The 17,558-nt window shown below is 35.0% G+C and overlaps 3 protein-coding genes across 6 annotated transcripts in view; 1 reads left to right on the top strand and 2 right to left on the bottom strand.

The window, feature by feature from the left end:
- Positions 1–7,575, bottom strand: part of LOC111003308 (hepatic leukemia factor) — a 74,956-nt gene extending 67,381 nt beyond the window's left edge. For 2 of the 4 annotated variants that reach the window (XM_022273744.2, XM_045633971.1), the window contains exon 1: positions 7,354–7,574. In XM_022273744.2, coding sequence (XP_022129436.1) covers positions 7,354–7,453 — 100 coding nt within the window. In that variant the 5' untranslated portion in view covers positions 7,454–7,574. Of the gene's footprint in view, positions 1–7,353 lie in introns of all 4 variants that reach the window. The other 2 variants (XM_045633970.1, XM_022273745.2) reach the window with 2 other exon arrangements.
- Positions 7,576–7,745: 170 nt separating this feature from the next.
- On the bottom strand, positions 7,746–10,586 carry LOC111003335. Its single transcript, XM_045634173.1, has 4 exons — positions 10,228–10,586; positions 9,521–10,147; positions 8,339–8,571; positions 7,746–7,766 (listed from the first exon to the last, which is right to left on the bottom strand). The coding sequence occupies exons 1-4, from the start codon at positions 10,448–10,450 to the stop codon at positions 7,746–7,748; spliced, it is 1,104 nt and encodes a 367-aa protein (XP_045490129.1). The 5' UTR covers positions 10,451–10,586.
- Positions 10,587–11,860: 1,274 nt separating this feature from the next.
- LOC111003359 (OCIA domain-containing protein 1) lies at positions 11,861–15,035 on the top strand. Its single transcript, XM_022273807.2, has 6 exons — positions 11,861–12,081; positions 12,152–12,278; positions 12,423–12,597; positions 12,841–12,986; positions 14,467–14,575; positions 14,847–15,035. Exons 1-6 carry the CDS (start codon positions 12,007–12,009, stop codon positions 14,938–14,940), a joined length of 726 nt encoding a protein of 241 aa, XP_022129499.2. The 5' UTR covers positions 11,861–12,006; the 3' UTR covers positions 14,941–15,035.
- Positions 15,036–17,558: the final 2,523 nt, after the last annotated feature.

The raw sequence follows: 17,558 nt of genomic DNA, 5'->3' as shown, positions 1-17,558 counted from the left end.
CACGATCTGTTCGCATTTGTCTGACACGCGCACACTAAATCCAATTCTGACACGGTTCACCGAACACACGCTTCAATAACCTGCTCTTTCGTGAATAGCCATTTACTGATAGTACAGATTAAAATATTTACAATTGAATAGAGTTGTTAATACGTGTCGTTTCATATGAGTTATTATTCAATCATAAATATGTGGATTTATAGGCACAGAAGTAATAAAATGATATTAATTGTGTTTTTAGTAAGAAATACTTGTTACATTCAACATAGAACCTTCGTCTAATAATAAATAGTTTTTCAAAAAAGAAAAGTGTTTTACAACAATTAAATGAACTATTGGAGAAAAATGTTTGTTTGTGAACACTATAATTACAATGAGTGCATGCGCTAATTTCAAAATCAATACTGACTCACGAAAACTAAACTGATTTTATAGTGAAATTTATACATAGATTTTTGTTGTCATTTGAGATCTCTATCAAAATTTTATATCAAAAAATCCAATTTAATATTATTATAAGTCGACTTAAAATATTACTAAGTTTACTTTCACTGTGCGTTCTCAAACCAAAGGCCTTGAACGGGCGAGAAGAATTAGCAAGAAAATTTTCGTCAATATTTTTGATACGCAACTCTTTTTTTTCATAAAATGTTTGCAAGGAGCTTCAACTATTATCAGGAGATTATTACACAAATAATACATGAATTTAAGTCCGACAAGTCACCAAAAAATGTTTTTCAAACAATCTAGGACTCCATCCAATTCGGATATCGATTTTAATTGACTTTTTAGTTTTACGTAAGTGTTTGTCGAGTCGAAGCCACTCGAATGATTAAATTTCTAAATGAACATTAGACCAGCACTGCTGTTAATGATATAAAAATAACACTCAAGGAAGATTTAAGAAAACATATCAAATGTTATAATTAAATTAACTAATTTTGTCTCCGTCTCCATCGTAAAATTGAATGTAAAACAATAGGAGGACAAAAAATAGGAGTATAATATTATTACGCATGTAGGTACACTTTTGAAAGTAGAGCATTAATATTTCAATAAACGAAAAGGCTATTCAGTTTATTTTTAGAATTTTTTTAATAAAGAAGCACTAGAGGATAAAATACTTATTAAATTCTGAAACACGCCATTCAATGTTCGAGCTCCGAAATATGATTAAAAATAATTCAATATTTTAATATATAAATTACGTGTCACGTTGATGTCCTCTGTGGACTCCTAAACTACTTAACCGATATCAATCAAATTTGCACACCGTGTGCAGTTTGATCTTACTTAAAAGATAGGATAGCTTACATTTCAATGTATACCCGCAATATTATTTTATTGCAAATATTTGTTCATTATTTGATACAATTCTAACAGATGGCGTTGTGCTAAAAGTTAAAAAACCAACCTTTCACATAAGTTCTCCTGCCGTTTCCCTTAAATAGTTGACTACAATGTAATATAACAAAAACCTTAGCCACAGCAACGCTTGGCCGAGTCTGCTAGTTATTATATAATTAAAGAAAAGTAATTAAAAATTTTGTCGGTTCTATAAGCCCGAATAATTAACCAATTCTAACTGCCTAAAAGAGATATTGTTTAGTATTGTGTAAATACATCTACTCATGGCGTTGAGGAAAACATGAACTTTGTTAAAACTGGTTAGTTCACTGATACGTTTATTGTAAATCTAACATCATATGTATGTAGGTTTATTGCGTATTGTATACAGATAACACATGATAATAGGGCATGTAATTTTAGTTATAGTATGTAGAATTAGCATACATGGACTGACAGTTACCTGATACGATGATACAAAAACTGGTGTTTGCGGAAATGTGAATGGAATCAAACACCAGAGAATAATTACTTTCTTTTAATCCAGTGTAGATCTTTTAGTGATCGACTGTTTAGATTTACAAATGTTAGGAACTAGTTTATATTGCTTCTTAAATATTTTAAAATTGATATATATATCACGGAATATGTTTTAGGAAGTTTTAAATATTTGTTTACAAAAATAACATCGACGTGGTGAGCAAGCAAGCAATAATCATTAATATTAAATCCAAGAGTTGTACCTCAGTCCCAAGTTGATGAGAATTTTGGGAATTGGCACGCTCTTTCAAGAAGGACTGTCTTTGAACAGGTTTGGAAATACTTTGTTTGAAAGTTGATTCAATTAGTGACAATTTTGTATTGTCGATCGAAGATGAAACTCAGCTGTAGGTAATCCGATCCACTTCTCTGGTCCTTTTTATGGTGAATGCGATAAAGAAGACTACCACCACAGCTCTTGGCTGGTCATCGATGATACGATCCAATTCGAATACACGTCACATATTAATCAGACGTTTAATCATTCAAAAAATTAAACATAATTTATCTTCAACTAAACAACTAAACCGTAATAAATTTCAACAATCAGTTATTGCTGGTTACTTATTGTATAATTTATTTATTTTATTTTATTTTCACATTTAGGTACAAAAACAGAAAACAGATTGATTACATACATAAAATTACACACTAAAAAAACATTTAAAAATCTGACTTCCAATTATATCTGTACACAGAATTTACACTAAATATCAACTAAACAACATACACATATCAAACCGAATGACAAAAAAATAAAATAAAAGAAAAAATATATATACATACACACACACACACATGTATATATACATATACATTAATCAATTAATCTAGTAATTAAGGTTGCAAGTATTTACTATGAACTATCTTTTTAAATTTACAAATATTATTGTGAAAAATATCAACCTCAGCACACACAGCATTATAATATTTGCACATTCTTACGAGCGGAGCATTCTGGGAAACATTGATATCAGTCATAGGTATAACAAATAATTCCTGGATGCGCACAACGCGTCGGTACCTTGATCTCCAGTCTCTCCAAAAGGCAGGTGTCAAATGAGCCATTTGCTATTTTATGCAAAGTGCATAAGTCGCTCATCCACCTCCTCCTTTCAAGACTTACCATTTGAAAGTGGGCAAGACGCTGGTCATATTGGTTTATTTTTCGCCTAAGACCATACTTATAGCACAATGCTCTGACTAATTCGCCGTTTAGCCGCCTTTGTATAGCCTCCAATCTATCTATATGAGTTTGGTATATCGGGGTCCATACCGCCGAACAATACTCAACCATGGTTCTCACGAGAGAGCTGTATAAGATAATCAAGGAGTCGGCTCGCCTGAATGGTTTAGCGGTTCTAAGAATAAAGGATAACATCCGGTTAGCTCTACTACATATATCATCATAATGAGGTCTAAAAGACATAACAGAGACAAATAGCACTCCCAAGTCGCGAATCACCTCAACTCTATCAACTAGAATACCCTTAACATTATATTTATACTGGATAGGGTTCCTACTTTTTGTAAATGTTATAACTCGGCACTTCTTAATATTCAGAACCATAAAGTTTTCATCGCACCAAGCAGAGATAGTATTAATAATAATTTAAAGAATTAACTATGGTCTACATTCCATATCTTTTTTCCATCGAAATATGACTGACTCAGTGACTGAATTCTCAAGAGAGATTTTCTGTCGAAGTAGTGTTGCTGGAAAATAATTCTGCATTGACAAATATTCGATTCGATTTAAATTCAAAACTACAAGTTACAATACATGTGTAAAGACATCGGTGGTCGTTCGTTGAGCGGTGTCTCAAATAGAACGAAACAAAAAGAATAGACGACACAAATAACGCTCCGCGACGCTGACCCACTTGACGAGATGTCACTAATGAGAGAACTTCTCAGGACGATTCTGGTGGAATTGTGAAGAGATTTTCCACCAGCGTTAAACAAAAATCGAAACGATTGAGTTAGCCAACGTAAGCGACATTAAACTTTGAGTATTACAAAGCATTCACGGCACGATTAATTTGTTATTCTAAATTGTATGATAAAGTAATTAATCAATGTTTTTGCCGCGCACCATCACTTTGTGCAACCAGCTGCCGACTGAAGTATTTCCGAACCAATTCGACTAAGGGTCCTTCAAGAAAAGAGCGTACCAATTCTTAAAAGGTCGGCAACGCACTCGCGAGCCCTCTGGCATTGAGAGTGTCCATGGGCGGCGTTATCACTTAACATCAGGTGACCCTTCTGCCTGTTTATCCCCTGTTCTATAAAAAAAATGGTAAAGGCTCATTTGTGATATTCTTTCAAAGCGATGTAATTTTTGAAATCCATATCTTTAACGAGTTAAAAATCCAGAGATCAGTTTTTCGAACACACTACATTAACACCGGCTTCCAGCATTATTTACCAAAGGTTTTATATTGGTAGGAAATTTCCATAAGTAATCAAATTGTCTATGAGGAAATTATACGTGAGGCCTGTAATAAATCCGAATTTTCTCTGATCTTTATCATGATATTAGTTAAATTTCGCTTGAGCTAAAATTAGAAAGAGCTAAAATTTACTGTAAGAATTTGCTTAATTCGGTAATAGGTGCGGCTGACCGCACGTCTGCAAGGAAGTTAATAAGTTTATTCAGCTAAATCAATACCAAGGAGAGGCGGTTTAAGCCAAGGGACGGTACGCTCTGACGCATGCATTCTCAATACTGTCACACCCTAAATGAACGAATCCCATCAGAATATGACTCAAAATATTAAAAAAAAAACTGCATCTTAAACTGTTTCCCAATATTTTTTTAATAAACATACGCAAAGTTATTATTTGCGTAGATAATTGACAATAATGAACAAATTAGTTATCTTAAATTGAAAATAATTGGAATCAAGGCTTATTAAGTGGTTTTTCTTTTTATAGAAAAAAGGGCAAACGGGCAGGAGGCTCACATGATCTTAAGTGATAATTAATGCCAGAGTACTCGCGAGTACGTTGCGGCCTTTTAAGAATTGGTACGGTCCTTTTTGAAGGACACTAAGTCGAATTGGTTTGGAAAACTGGTGGTGCGCGGCAAAAGCAGTTTTGATACGCTCAGCTGTGGAACAGCGGTCGTCGAGGCGATACGGGTAGAATTTCGTATTCTGCCTCGACGTCCGATGATGAAACTCAGCTGCAGGTATTAATCCAAACAACTCTGAACACTCGCCATGATAAATGCGGTAGAATATGCAGTTCACCTAGAAATGTACTGTTGTTTTGTTCCTCTTCTTCCCTTTATGTATAGCAAATGGTATCGATACGCCATGCGTCTATATCGCCACCACCAGAAGGTCTAACATTCATAAAATCAATTCTGATAGAAGAACGTGATTGGTCTTCCAAAAATTAAAACAATTGAAGACTAAGTGAAAATAGAAGTAACGAATCAATCCATCATAGTAACATTTAACGGAAAGAATAGTTAAGTTGTGTATGACGTATGTGTATATGATCGACGTAGCTCATGACTTGTAATTTAGAAAAATCAATGTGTATGGTTTGGCATCTATTAAAAAAACCTCGAAACCTCGTTCATATATGTATATATCACCCTCATAAACTGATGTCATTACAACTCATTAAAATGCGAGTAATTTTAACGTAACTTATATCGTTGCCTGACAAGTATATAAATAGTTTTTTTTACAGTATCTTTGTGATTGTGATCTCTGAATAAATTTGTAATGTAGTACATAGAAGTAAGATTTTAATTAGTCTTATACTCCCCTGCCTAAATAAAAGGACGAGTAATCGTCTAATTAAAATTATCAAGTAAGTACGCATTTTATAAATACAATAACGAAGATAATAGATAGGTGGCGATAATAAACCCTGGCATTTAGATTAATTAGCAAATGTTACGAACGTGTCATTAAAAGAATGGATGGTTTGAGCCGACATTTGATTTTAAATTGAGCGTTGCATCTCCCGTGACGCGTACCGGGAAATGGTGCCATGCCAGGGCATCGTATAAAGCAATTTAAAAAATCGCACACAAGGTTGCGTTACGGAGATGAAAATGTTGGACCAGTCACGGTGTGCTTCACACATTGATTAATGTAATTTTCACGAATGCGATGGCCAAGGCTTTTTTCAATTAATATTGACTCGACTAATGTGTAGAACGGTTTAATTCAGTGTGCCAGTTAAGCGTCAAAATGTTGTAAACTAGAATAGTGTACATTAAACTAGTTTAGATAACATCAAACGTAGAGAAATCAATCATATACGGAGCAAGGAGACTCTGCGAGATAAGCTGATAATGAACGACGACGCGGTGAGAGCAACGTTCCTGCCCAAATAACTTGGCCGTTCTAATTTTATAATAACCGTTCGAGCTCCACAAATACATCATCTATTTTCTTATTGTTCTCTCACTCCCCGCTCCGCCGCTATCTTCAACCATGGGTTCGTTATCGGCGGAGCCCAACGTCAGTTCAAGATTGAATCGTTATTATTTTATTAAAAAGATTACGATAGTGGCTCGATGGCACTGAAACTCTGTTAGCATAGTGATTTCGACACGACTTTGATATTTTTATAACGCACGATAAGATATATTTTTAAAAATGTATTTCTTTTCGATTAAACATATATAAATTGAAAATATTGGAATCTCAGTATAACTACGACTCTTAGGAATGCAATATGCCTCTGCATAATGTAATAATAATAATAATTCAATTGCTAAATCCGAATATAATTATTATTCAGTAAATCACATGACTAGGATACGTCGCAAACTTAGTCATATATTATTGTGTTGGAGTATTTATTCTAAAAGTCTACGATGCGCCGCGATCACATGACGTACGCCTTGGCAAAAATATATTATGTTCCCAAACGACAAGCTCAACCAATACCGATGTGAATTACTGTCATGACAACAAACACAGGCTTGACAGATTTCGCTGATGCGGAATTTCGTCGGATACTTAGGATAAAATAGTTTAACTGAATATCTGAATAACGTTTAGGACTTACAAACAAAAACTTCGCCTAGTCAATGTTAGTTAACCTTTCAATTCGTGAAGGCGTAATAATTATTAAACACGGAACATTCGGTGTTCGCAAAAAGTGTTTGGAAAACTTCTGAGTCTTAAGGTCACAGGTATCGATCGGCGACAGCTGAGAACCGCGGCGCCGACTCCATACCTCTGCACCACCTCAAAGGCAATCAGCACTCTTTCTTTCCAGCAACTACCACGAGACAGTTTGCGGCATCCGCATAATTTTGCACCTACTACATATACCTATGTTCAGTGCTGAGAAGTCGGGACGGGTCGATCGAAATCGTAGCAGACCCAATGCGGCAAAACGAGTGCGCGGAGGGAGCCCAAAGACGATAGCCCGTGACCTACTGCCCTAGAGCCGGTGCGCGCCCAGCACGAGTACGGGGATGGTACTCACCGTTTCCGTTTATTAGGGGGTAGTCGTCGTCGTGCCGGCCGATGTAGGTCTTGAGCGGGGTGTCCGTGAGGGAGGGCGACGACCTGTCCCTGTCACTCATACTAGTCACTTATCACGAGACGCGATCAACGAGAGACGGACGGGGAGACGCGGGCCCCGTGTGCACTCCACGAGCGACCTACGGCCCGCGGCACGCGCGGCGAATAAATAATTGAACGCTGCCGAACGCCACCGCGCCGGTGACCGCCCTCCCGCTGCTGGCCTCCGCATTTCGCACATTTTACCTCCTCCAAACTCCTCACTTAGTCCCGCGCTTAGTCACAAGGTGGCGCTTACACAAAAACATTACATGGAACCCAAAACTAACAATCGTCAAACGTATATTTTTGAATTTATTGCTCTTCATCGAACAGCTTTAATAATATTGCATTCTTGCCATATTCTAATATTTTCAAATTATTTTATTTTCGAATGAACTAATTTTTTGATTGGAAACATCTATAGCCGCACGTAAAACCGATTTCTGGCGTGGCGACGCATGCCGTGGCGACGCGTCGCCACGCTATATTATATACAGTCTAAATGCAGTAGTAAATTTCATATTAAAAATATTTAATAAAAATAATGTTTATTCAACAAATAGTCATCGTTATCTGGAAAAAAAATCGTAATATTTTATTTTATCATTACGATATACATATTTAGTTCCTATCACAGTCTGTTCTTTTCTGCATATTACTTTTACAAAATAATGTCGATGTTTCACATCAGCCAGGCGTCCAGTGACGGCTCACATTTTTTTATTTTTTATTATAATACTAATAATGATTTTATTAGAAGACTTGTACACATTTGCATACATATAATGCATAGTAATAATAATACTGTATGTAAGAGAAATACAAATTAATATGAATTATATTAGGGCGAAAATAAATAATAAAGTATAATTTTGTAAGTAGTATATTAAAGAGATAAATGTCACTAATGAAGAAATAGTACTCCGGAAGCTGCGATTGTGAAGTACGAAGGCGTTCCAGACATGCTGCTGTTCCGAGTCCAGTGCCCCCTTAGGGAAAGTGGGCAACAGGCCATTAATATCCAGAGCACGGGATGTGGGCCCGCCCGGATCTTCTATTTCAGCGCGCTGATGCCGGCTTAACACCGCCGACAGTTCGCGCTCTGCCACACTTGTAGTACTTGAAGATGCTTGAGTTTCTGCAATAATTTGTTTTATTAACATTTCTCAAATATACGATATTGATTACTTTCAACAGACCAACGTAGTTTGATTTTTAAGAGTGGGTATAAAATACCACTACTTATAAAAAAATAAAATAAAAGTTGATTGTAAAATAATTTAATAGCACATTCACGGATACAATATGTTAAGTAATCATATATCTTATTATATTAACTATACACACAATTCCACATTGGAGAGACAAGCTTGCAGATTTGTTCAGAAGTGACACATCGATATAATCGCAAACCAGTTCCTCCCAATTGTTAGTTAATTCATGAATATTCTTAGCATTGGATAGAAGTTTGTGGCGCATGAGACGTTTGGCTCGAGCAATACGATCAGGCGAGTCATCAGATATTTCCCTTGCCTGCATTCGCTGCAGATGAGACCCTGGGGCTCCCACCATTACAACTGTTTGCAATCTGTCTGTTACTTGCATCAAAACAGGCGGTTTTGTAGTCAGGGTGCTGCCACCTATACTTTCCTTCCTCTGAGCCTTTTTCAATATCGACATTCTGGATTTTTCCGCCAGTGATAAGTCAGATGAATTCTGCAAGTGCACTGTTGTCGTTAAACCTATAACAGCTGTTGGAAGAGTTGTGGTGACGGCGGATGTGGTAGTGGTTTGCAGAAGTGATGACGTAGATTCTGATAGCGTAGCTCGCTCACCTGACGCTTCTGGGATATTGGCCCGACGGAACCAATTTTCGAGAGGTCGAACTGATAACGCCATCGGTGTTTCACTTACTGGGCACAAAATTTAGAATTAATTAGTCGACGACACTCAAATTGGTGAACGAAGTAGATACGAGCCCATATGAGAGTTTAAAATATAAATAGTATGATTATAATATGTGTACAATAATATATATAATATATATTATATTATAATATTGATGTAAGATATTTTTAAATAATTACCTTTAGTTCGAGGAATTGGAAGTAGGTTATTTCTTATGTTAAGGGCTCTCTTCATATCATAATACTCTTCGTAGTTGGGGTAGCTTTTTTCTGCCATAGATCCCAAATCACGATGTGGAATAAAACTACCATCATCTTTTCTTCTTTCATAACCCACCCGTTTTCGTATACCTTGAAGTGAAAGAGCCTCGTCCTCACTGGTTTCACCCGACTCAAAATTTCGGTCTGCTTCGAAAATAGCTTCGCTAGTCACATCTTCTCTCTCACGAGCTTTTCTTCTTCCCGCCCGCCTTACTTCTCCTCTGGGCCTAAACTTGTTTCTAATATCTATTTTATTTCTTGTTTCAATATCTCTGTTATCCTCCACATGGTCCCAATAACGTGATCTACTTTTAGAGTTAGTAAATCGTCGACGTCCTTGATGAGACAAGTTATGATTATCTTTCTTTAACATTTTTCCTTTGGTGGATGGTCTGTCTTCTACGCGGTGATTAGACCGCTCTTCGGAATACTTATCTATATCATGATTGTAATCCTCATCTTCATCTATGAGTCGGTTGTTCTTTCTATCGATTTCCCATGCGTCGTTTTCTCCAACACTGTTTTCAGTTGGTTCCTCATATTTTCCTGTAATTTTTTACATTATTATTCAGTGTTAATACTATATGATGCATGTGATTATAACATTTGAAAATTTTCAATGTTACCGCTAGATGGCTCTTCATATTTATAATCTAAAGGTACAGAAGCATCGGGTGACCGCTCAGGATAATCGTCGCGAGGTAAGGAGTCCCTGTTGGGATAGTCTTCATGGTAGAAGGGCATACGAGCGCCAGAGTAGTCAGCGTAACGCGCTGTTGCGGCAGTCGCCCAAGCCACCGCTAATGTCACGGCACTGACAAACATACCGTGCAACACGCCTAAGCTCATATTCCTCGGAATTTTTACAATGGGATATCATCAGTCTTGGGAAAATTTTGTGACATAATTAATCTTTTTAACTAGGAATTTGACACTGAAGTTTCGGTTGAATCAATTTGAGACCCGTCGTATTTTTTTATGTTTCTGTACATTATACCAGTTTCATTTTTAACATCAAAACAGTTGAAAAGCAATTTAAATTTGAATAATATCTAAATCTATTAAGCAATATCATAAACACAGAACACACGCAAATGAGATTTTTTAAATTCCTGTTAAATCTCATATTATACCTCATTATAAAGCCAAATTATTATGAAAAAAAAATCCACAAGCTCAGTGCAACGTCAGTGTCATTTAGGTAATGATTTAGAAATGTAACAATGTAAATATTTTTAGTGTTTTTTTAGTACAAATTAAAGATGGAATAACCATCTTCGTTATGAGTGGGAGTAACAAAAATGAAAAAAAGGAGGAGGACTGTAGCTGTTACGCAGAGTCTCGCACAAAGAAGACTTGTCCTCCTGTACGCAACGTGACGCACCCTTTGCGCTATTACGAGTTCTCGCCCGACGAGCTGAAAGCGCTGGAAGAGTGCGACAAAGAGAGCTTCTACCAACGCTGCTTGCCCTTCAGCACGCTCTTTGCCTCTGTCACCTACGCTGCAATTAAGTATGGTAATTCACCTGACACACCATTTCTTTATATGTAGGGACGCCACCAAAACTTCATAGAAGTAAGCCATGTTAAATTCTTTTACTTTACTTTACATGTTTATACCTACGTTTTTCATTGACGTTCCTGCTAATAACTTACTTCTGTGAATGTTTTCTTTTTTTAGAGTTCCTGAGCCGAAATCCCCATTTTGGTGCCGTGCCCAAGGTTCTGGTGGCTGCTCTTGTGGGTCACATATATGGTCGCCTCTCATACATATCCAAGTGTGAGGCGAAATTGCGCAATTTACCCACAAATAGCCACCTTGGAAACGTCATGAGAAAATATCATTTGGAAAACAATCCTCCGCTAGATCCTAAGAAACGTTAATTAAAACTACATCTAACTGATGTTAAAATGTGTACTCTTTATTTTAGATGCATAAAATTTATATCGACTTACTGAATCTTAAAATTTTAGTAAAACATTACTAATATGTACTTAAAATTTATAATTTCATATTCACCTCTTATCTTTTTTAAGTTTTAAATAATTTTACATATATTTTACTCAGTGTAGGTAAGTACCTTCTACGAATCCAATCATGCTCCCAATTGGTCCAATGCAAATTTTACTAACTTACTGGATCTATTGATTATTTTGTTAGAAATATATTTGATTGCATCTTGATATTTTTGATACTCTGCGGCCCGACGAGGATTACGGGGTTATCTGTCAGTGTTTATTGTCAACTGCCAATTATACAATCAAGTAATAAGTATCAACTTTCAAAAGTTCAAGCACCCTGCTACTGCAAGATTTTTAACTTCCAAGAATAAGTTACGGTTGTCCTTCATGAGGAATAAATATTTAAGTTTTCTAAATATTTAGCTGAGTCGTAATTTTATTTAATGAACGAGTCAACTTTATTTGGTCACGAGAGTGGTGGTCAGTCACCGCCAGGCTCAGCTAGGCAGTCGTCCGCGGTAAGGTTATTGTTACGAATGTTGTGAATTATTTTGGTGAGCAAGAGATACCTAATGTAGTAGTTTTTAGGCGCCGCACAAATTTTCGCCAGAAGAATTGCGTGTCTTGCAAGAATGCAACACAGAAAGCTTCTTTCAACGATCGCTGCCGTTAGGTACTATGTTCGGTCTTGGTGCTTACTTCGGTGTGCAACAAGGTACAGGTTTTCCTAATATAATATTTAGTTCCGCTTCCCAAGTCCCATATTGTTTTTGTGTTTGTGAGTTCTATATTCTTTATAAGCAGTGAATCCTATATGTGGTTCTGGTGACATTTTTTCATATTAAGTGTTTTTCCATAGGTCACTTCAAGCCCAACCCAAGATTTGGGGCATTCCCAAAGGTGACCTTAGCAGTGATTATGGGGTATTTCTTGGGTAAGCTGTCTTATCAGCAAGCATGTGCTGAGAAGTTGATGGCTCTTCCAGGTAGTTACATTGGTCAACTCCTCAGAGAAAGAAAAGAAGGAAAATTTAGGTATGTATTATTCAGAAAATTACTCAGTGCGTCAGTTGGGGAAGCAGATATTGTATACATTCTTGGTCCTGGACTGGATTCCTTTTTGAAAACCATACTTAATTGTTTTTGGTTTATTAAGTGATCACTTAAGAAATGCTAATTTCATAAAGAAAATATTTACATTTTCTTCCATTACAACTGAGGATGAAGTTTTTTGCTATTTTCCATATATATAAATATAAATACATGTATAAATTATAGTGCAACACATGCTCCCGCTCCACCTACAATGTTTGGTGCGGCTCCTGGTGACATATATTCAGATGCAGGCCCTGGCAACTCTCTGGATCTTGATACTGACCGACCATTGTTCTCAGAGGACTCATTTAATGCAACCTCCGAATATGGTAAGTGTTATATGATAGACAAATAAAATTCTTGTTTTATGTATTTTTAATTTACAAGTGCTGACTTTTTGAATCAGCGTTAGCATTCTAATAAAAATATTTACTTTAAATAATTGTATTTGGTAAATATAAGATTGATTATTGTAGGGAAAGTACATCAAACATGGTATAGTTTGTGGGTGGGTATCTAGTTAAATAATACTAATTCAAAATAGATATAAACACTTGTTTAATGAAGTCTATAAATATCACAAAAAAAGCCTTGCCAATAATTACCAACTATGGATATTGTAAAGATGTTATTAAACTATACAACCCACCTGACAAATAGGCCTCTTAAAGGTAAGGAATAAGTTTCTCTATTTATTTTACATAGGACATAATTATTATGTTACATGTTTTGTTTATACCTTCCAATTAAGAGTTTATATTTACCTTATGTCAACTGATATGGTAAATATAAACATAGTCTGTTTGTGGAGGACAGCCAATTTAAAAACGAAATAAGGGGTGGGGTACCAATTGTAACATCATCTTGATTTATCTTGATTTATTGTTATAATTAAGGAATATCCTAGCATAACAAAAGATATATAGCACTGTTTAAAACAGATTCTCTCATTCACTTGTCTAAGGATTTCAACTAAACAGGAAAGCAAAGATATCTTAAATTTTCAAAATGGGTAAAGGGAACATTAAGAGTACCAAAGTTTTCATAAAATATATGGTTAGAAAAATTACAAACTGAAACTACGGATTTATAAAGAAGACAGAGTGGTATATAGCTGTCACATACAGATACATTCAAACACAATTATAATAGCTATCGTATAACACAAATCTAAAGCTCCAAAAAATGACCGAAAGTTCTATTAAAATGATTTTAGTAATCTACTTACCAACATAGTGAAAAAATGGGCTTAGATCAGCTGGACAAGCAGTGTCCAGAAAAGAAGTTAATAATGTTTGATGTCAAATCTTTTAATCATGATTTAATCATAATTAAATAATCATATGTGATGTTAGAAATAATGAAAGTGTAAGTTAAAATAAATAATAAATTTGGACAACTATAACTTTCATACGAAATTTTTATTACCATTTTTATGTTGTACATTCAGTTTATGGTATATTATATAAAATATAGTATAGTACTGTTGAATAATTATTTATATATGTAACGTAATCATTAATTAGGTCACGACATTAAAACGTCTTTACAAAAGTTACAACTAGTAGTAATCATAGGCTGTACAAATGTAATTTTAAATCTGACACTGAATAGTTTCTGGATTGGAAAAATAAATAAAAATAATTTAAATCACCATAAATATGGAACGCGTTCAATAGTGACGCGGTACCGTCAAAATGATATACAAAATATTTGTTTTATTTAAAATTTTGTATGACATATTTTATTTATTTCTACTATAAATATTCTAGTTATGTAATATTGTCAAATTTAATATTGATTGTGTAGGTAAACTATTAGAACCAGAACTGTCGCCGTCCCGGCCTGTTCAGTCCTACGAGGAGCTGCGCAGACGCAACCGCGGCGAGTACAATGACGCCCGGCAGGATCCTTATAAGTAAGTTAAAACTCAATGGCACATATGCAAAATGTATTGAAATTATCATTTGTTACCTCTGAAAATTAACATGGGTTTCGAAACCACAAAATAATTTATGTTCATCCCGTTGATATGGTAAACTCTCCCCTCCAAAGAACGTATTTAAATAAAATATTTATAAATTTATCACTTAACATCAGATGCGCCTCCTGCCCGTTGTTTCTATAAAAAAAAGATAAAAAAAAAATAAGAAAAAAGTATTTGGGTAAAGCGTCTGCGAATATTTCAGAGTGGATCCAAACAGTGTACCGGCCGTGACTCGCCCCACCCCACGCCCACCAACTCCGACCGTCACAAACAAATATGGCGACGAAATGGAATAATTGCTCGATTTAGCATTAGATTAGGTGCTTAAGAACAAAACCAGCAATAACTTTTGAATTTTGTTTTTGTTTAAATAAAAGTATTTTACAGCGTTTGTTAAGCTTATTTATATCTTTAAACTGTCATTGAACAACACAGCGCCATCTGTTAGAATTGTATCAAATAATAAATAAATAATTTGCAATAAAATAAAATTACGACTATAATTAAAGATCTAAGCTATATATATCTCTTAAGTTGGACCAGACTGCTCACGGTGTGCCAATTTAATATAAAATCAGTTAAGTAGTTTAGGAGTCCATCGCGGACCATCATCGTGACAGGAGATTTATATATATTAAGATAAGATAGTTTTAGTGGCTGCTAAGAAGCTGTTCGCTATCGATCAATATCATAATCGATGATGATTGTTAAGATATAGATCAAATAAAAAACTGTTCTCTTATACATTACTTATAATTGACAATAACAATAAACCGACCAGTCAAAACATTCAAACAGAAATTTAACAATAAATTAAATTTCAAAATAACATGTCCATGGGTGACGGTTAATCGCTTAACATCAGATTAGCTTCCGTTCTATAAAAAAATGTTTTTTTTGGACAGCCTTTAATGTCCAATAACGATTAACGCCCAAACCCAATAACTTATCTCAATCCATTTTTGACCATCTGAGATAGGCATTTTAATCCAAATATAGATAAATGTGTGCCAATAACAAATCGATGGATTGTAATAGCCATCGTCGATACATGCTATCCATGGTAGGTCGGATCGTTGTATGTGGATAGACCTTTGTTTGAAAATGATAGTTCAACTGTGCCAATATCCTATTTTAAGATTTTAACTTAATAGCTTTTCAATTATTTTAAAAACTGGTGTAAGTTTTTAAAATAATTGAAAAGCTATTTGATATGTTTAAACATAGACATATATATTTAATGTTATTTGTACGGTTTTATTTACTTTATTTGGTTTAAATTGATTATCAAATATGAGTATAAAAACGAAAAGATTGCATTCTATCCGTCTGCAAAAATTATTTGTCTTCTTATGGTTTGGTTATTTGGGCTGCAGATAGGAGATCGATCGACTGTCATTTTCTGATCTCAGATAAAAAACCAAAATTGTGGATTAATTATTGGGTTCGGGCGTAAGTCGCAGTACGGCAGAGCTGCTGTTAATTTAATAAAATTACTAAAAAAAAACATCAAAGTCTTGACTGAAACCTCAAAACAGCGCACCCGTAGAGCGGCCACGTAATAATAAACTACATTGACAATTTAACACACAAATATATGACTAATAATATCTTTAAAAATAATCAATTATATAACAAAAGGTCTCGAAAAATATAATTTTAAACAATTAAAAAATACAGTTAATACACTGTATTGCACCATAACAATATAAAATAAAGCTTTACGAGGAGCTCTCATCAGAAAAACTGACCAACTTCTAGGGCTATGTTTCTCTCGATGATTAAACTCATCACTTACATATGCTATCAAATCCATAGACACGTATAGTATTTTTTTATTATAAATAAATAATTATAACATTATGGTAACACTGTCTTACCCTATATAACAATATTGTCCAATTTTTTTTTATATTAGTTACATTTTCAAGTCACACGAACTGTAAACAAGCATTCGACTATTGACACGCAAATAACAATATACACAAATACCTTAACGTGAGACTTAATTAAAACTATTCAGTTTTTACACCATAAAAAATTCATTATCCCCTCTGTATACACGCAGAGAATATTTCGAACACTCGTTTATTTTCCGTGTATTCTAATTCCGCTACGATTGTATGAACAATTACACATATAGGTCGCCGCACGTTGATATTGCGACTGTCGGCCATCGCAGTGACGTAGTCGACCTGTCAGTGTCAGTACCGTGCGCAAGGCCGCTTACGCGTATAGAGTACATTTACCACGTGATTTGCTTTTTTGCTTTTTATTTTCGTTATCCTGTTTTATTTTGTTATAATAGTAGTAGGTCATTTAATAGAAAATATTTATAATGAAATATATTAATAATCAATTAATAAATATTTGTATTTTGTATATAATATAATATAAATACCTATAATATAACCCTTGATTATAAACCTTTTTTTCCAGAGGTGGCAACACCTCACACGAAAAGAAGGTTACCGAAATATACATACATACATATTGTTCCTACATTCAAGCAAATAAATAACCATTATTATTAATAAGTTTGTTGGTGTCTGTACTTTTACTGTGTACTGTGACGTCACGCAGCTGCTATTTCGACATGGTTCCATCGCAATATCAATGTGCGGGGCTAGTAACATGACGAAGACAGCTTATTCACATGATTAAAAGATTATTGAAACCTGCTGTTTGGCCACTCGAGAGGTGAGAAGACGGTTCTTTGAATATTCGGAGCTCAAAATGCCCCCTTAAATAATCTACTTAATATAAATAAAATCACAGCTCAAAGTCATACCCTATCGAGAGCCGCGGCCCAGAGACGCCACATCTTTGTACTCGAAAATAATGTATTGCACGCACGCACGTTGACGTTGTTGAGCTTAGACTGCCAGTGCGTATAAGTACTCGACACGGTCAA

This window comes from Pieris rapae, chromosome Z (assembly GCF_905147795.1).
Source record: "Pieris rapae chromosome Z, ilPieRapa1.1, whole genome shotgun sequence".
Lineage (NCBI taxonomy): Eukaryota > Metazoa > Arthropoda > Insecta > Lepidoptera > Pieridae > Pieris > Pieris rapae.
The sequence above is the reverse complement of the archived record's forward strand: the minus strand, read 5'-3'. Positions and strand labels throughout refer to the sequence as shown.

Coding starts and splice junctions, on each gene's coding strand:
- LOC111003335 (XM_045634173.1), bottom strand. CDS start 10,450: ATGAGCTTAGGCGTGTTGCACGGTATGTTTGTCAGTGCCGTGACATTA. Junction 10,148..10,227: donor ATATGAAGAGCCATCTAGCG/GTAACATTGAAA, acceptor AAAAAATTACAG/GAAAATATGAGGAACCAACT. Junction 8,572..9,520: donor TCCAATTCCTCGAACTAAAG/GTAATTATTTAA, acceptor AAATTATTGCAG/AAACTCAAGCATCTTCAAGT.
- LOC111003359 (XM_022273807.2), top strand. CDS start 12,007: ATGAACGAGTCAACTTTATTTGGTCACGAGAGTGGTGGTCAGTCACCG. Junction 12,279..12,422: donor TTACTTCGGTGTGCAACAAG/GTACAGGTTTTC, acceptor GTTTTTCCATAG/GTCACTTCAAGCCCAACCCA. Junction 12,987..14,466: donor TAATGCAACCTCCGAATATG/GTAAGTGTTATA, acceptor TTGATTGTGTAG/GTAAACTATTAGAACCAGAA.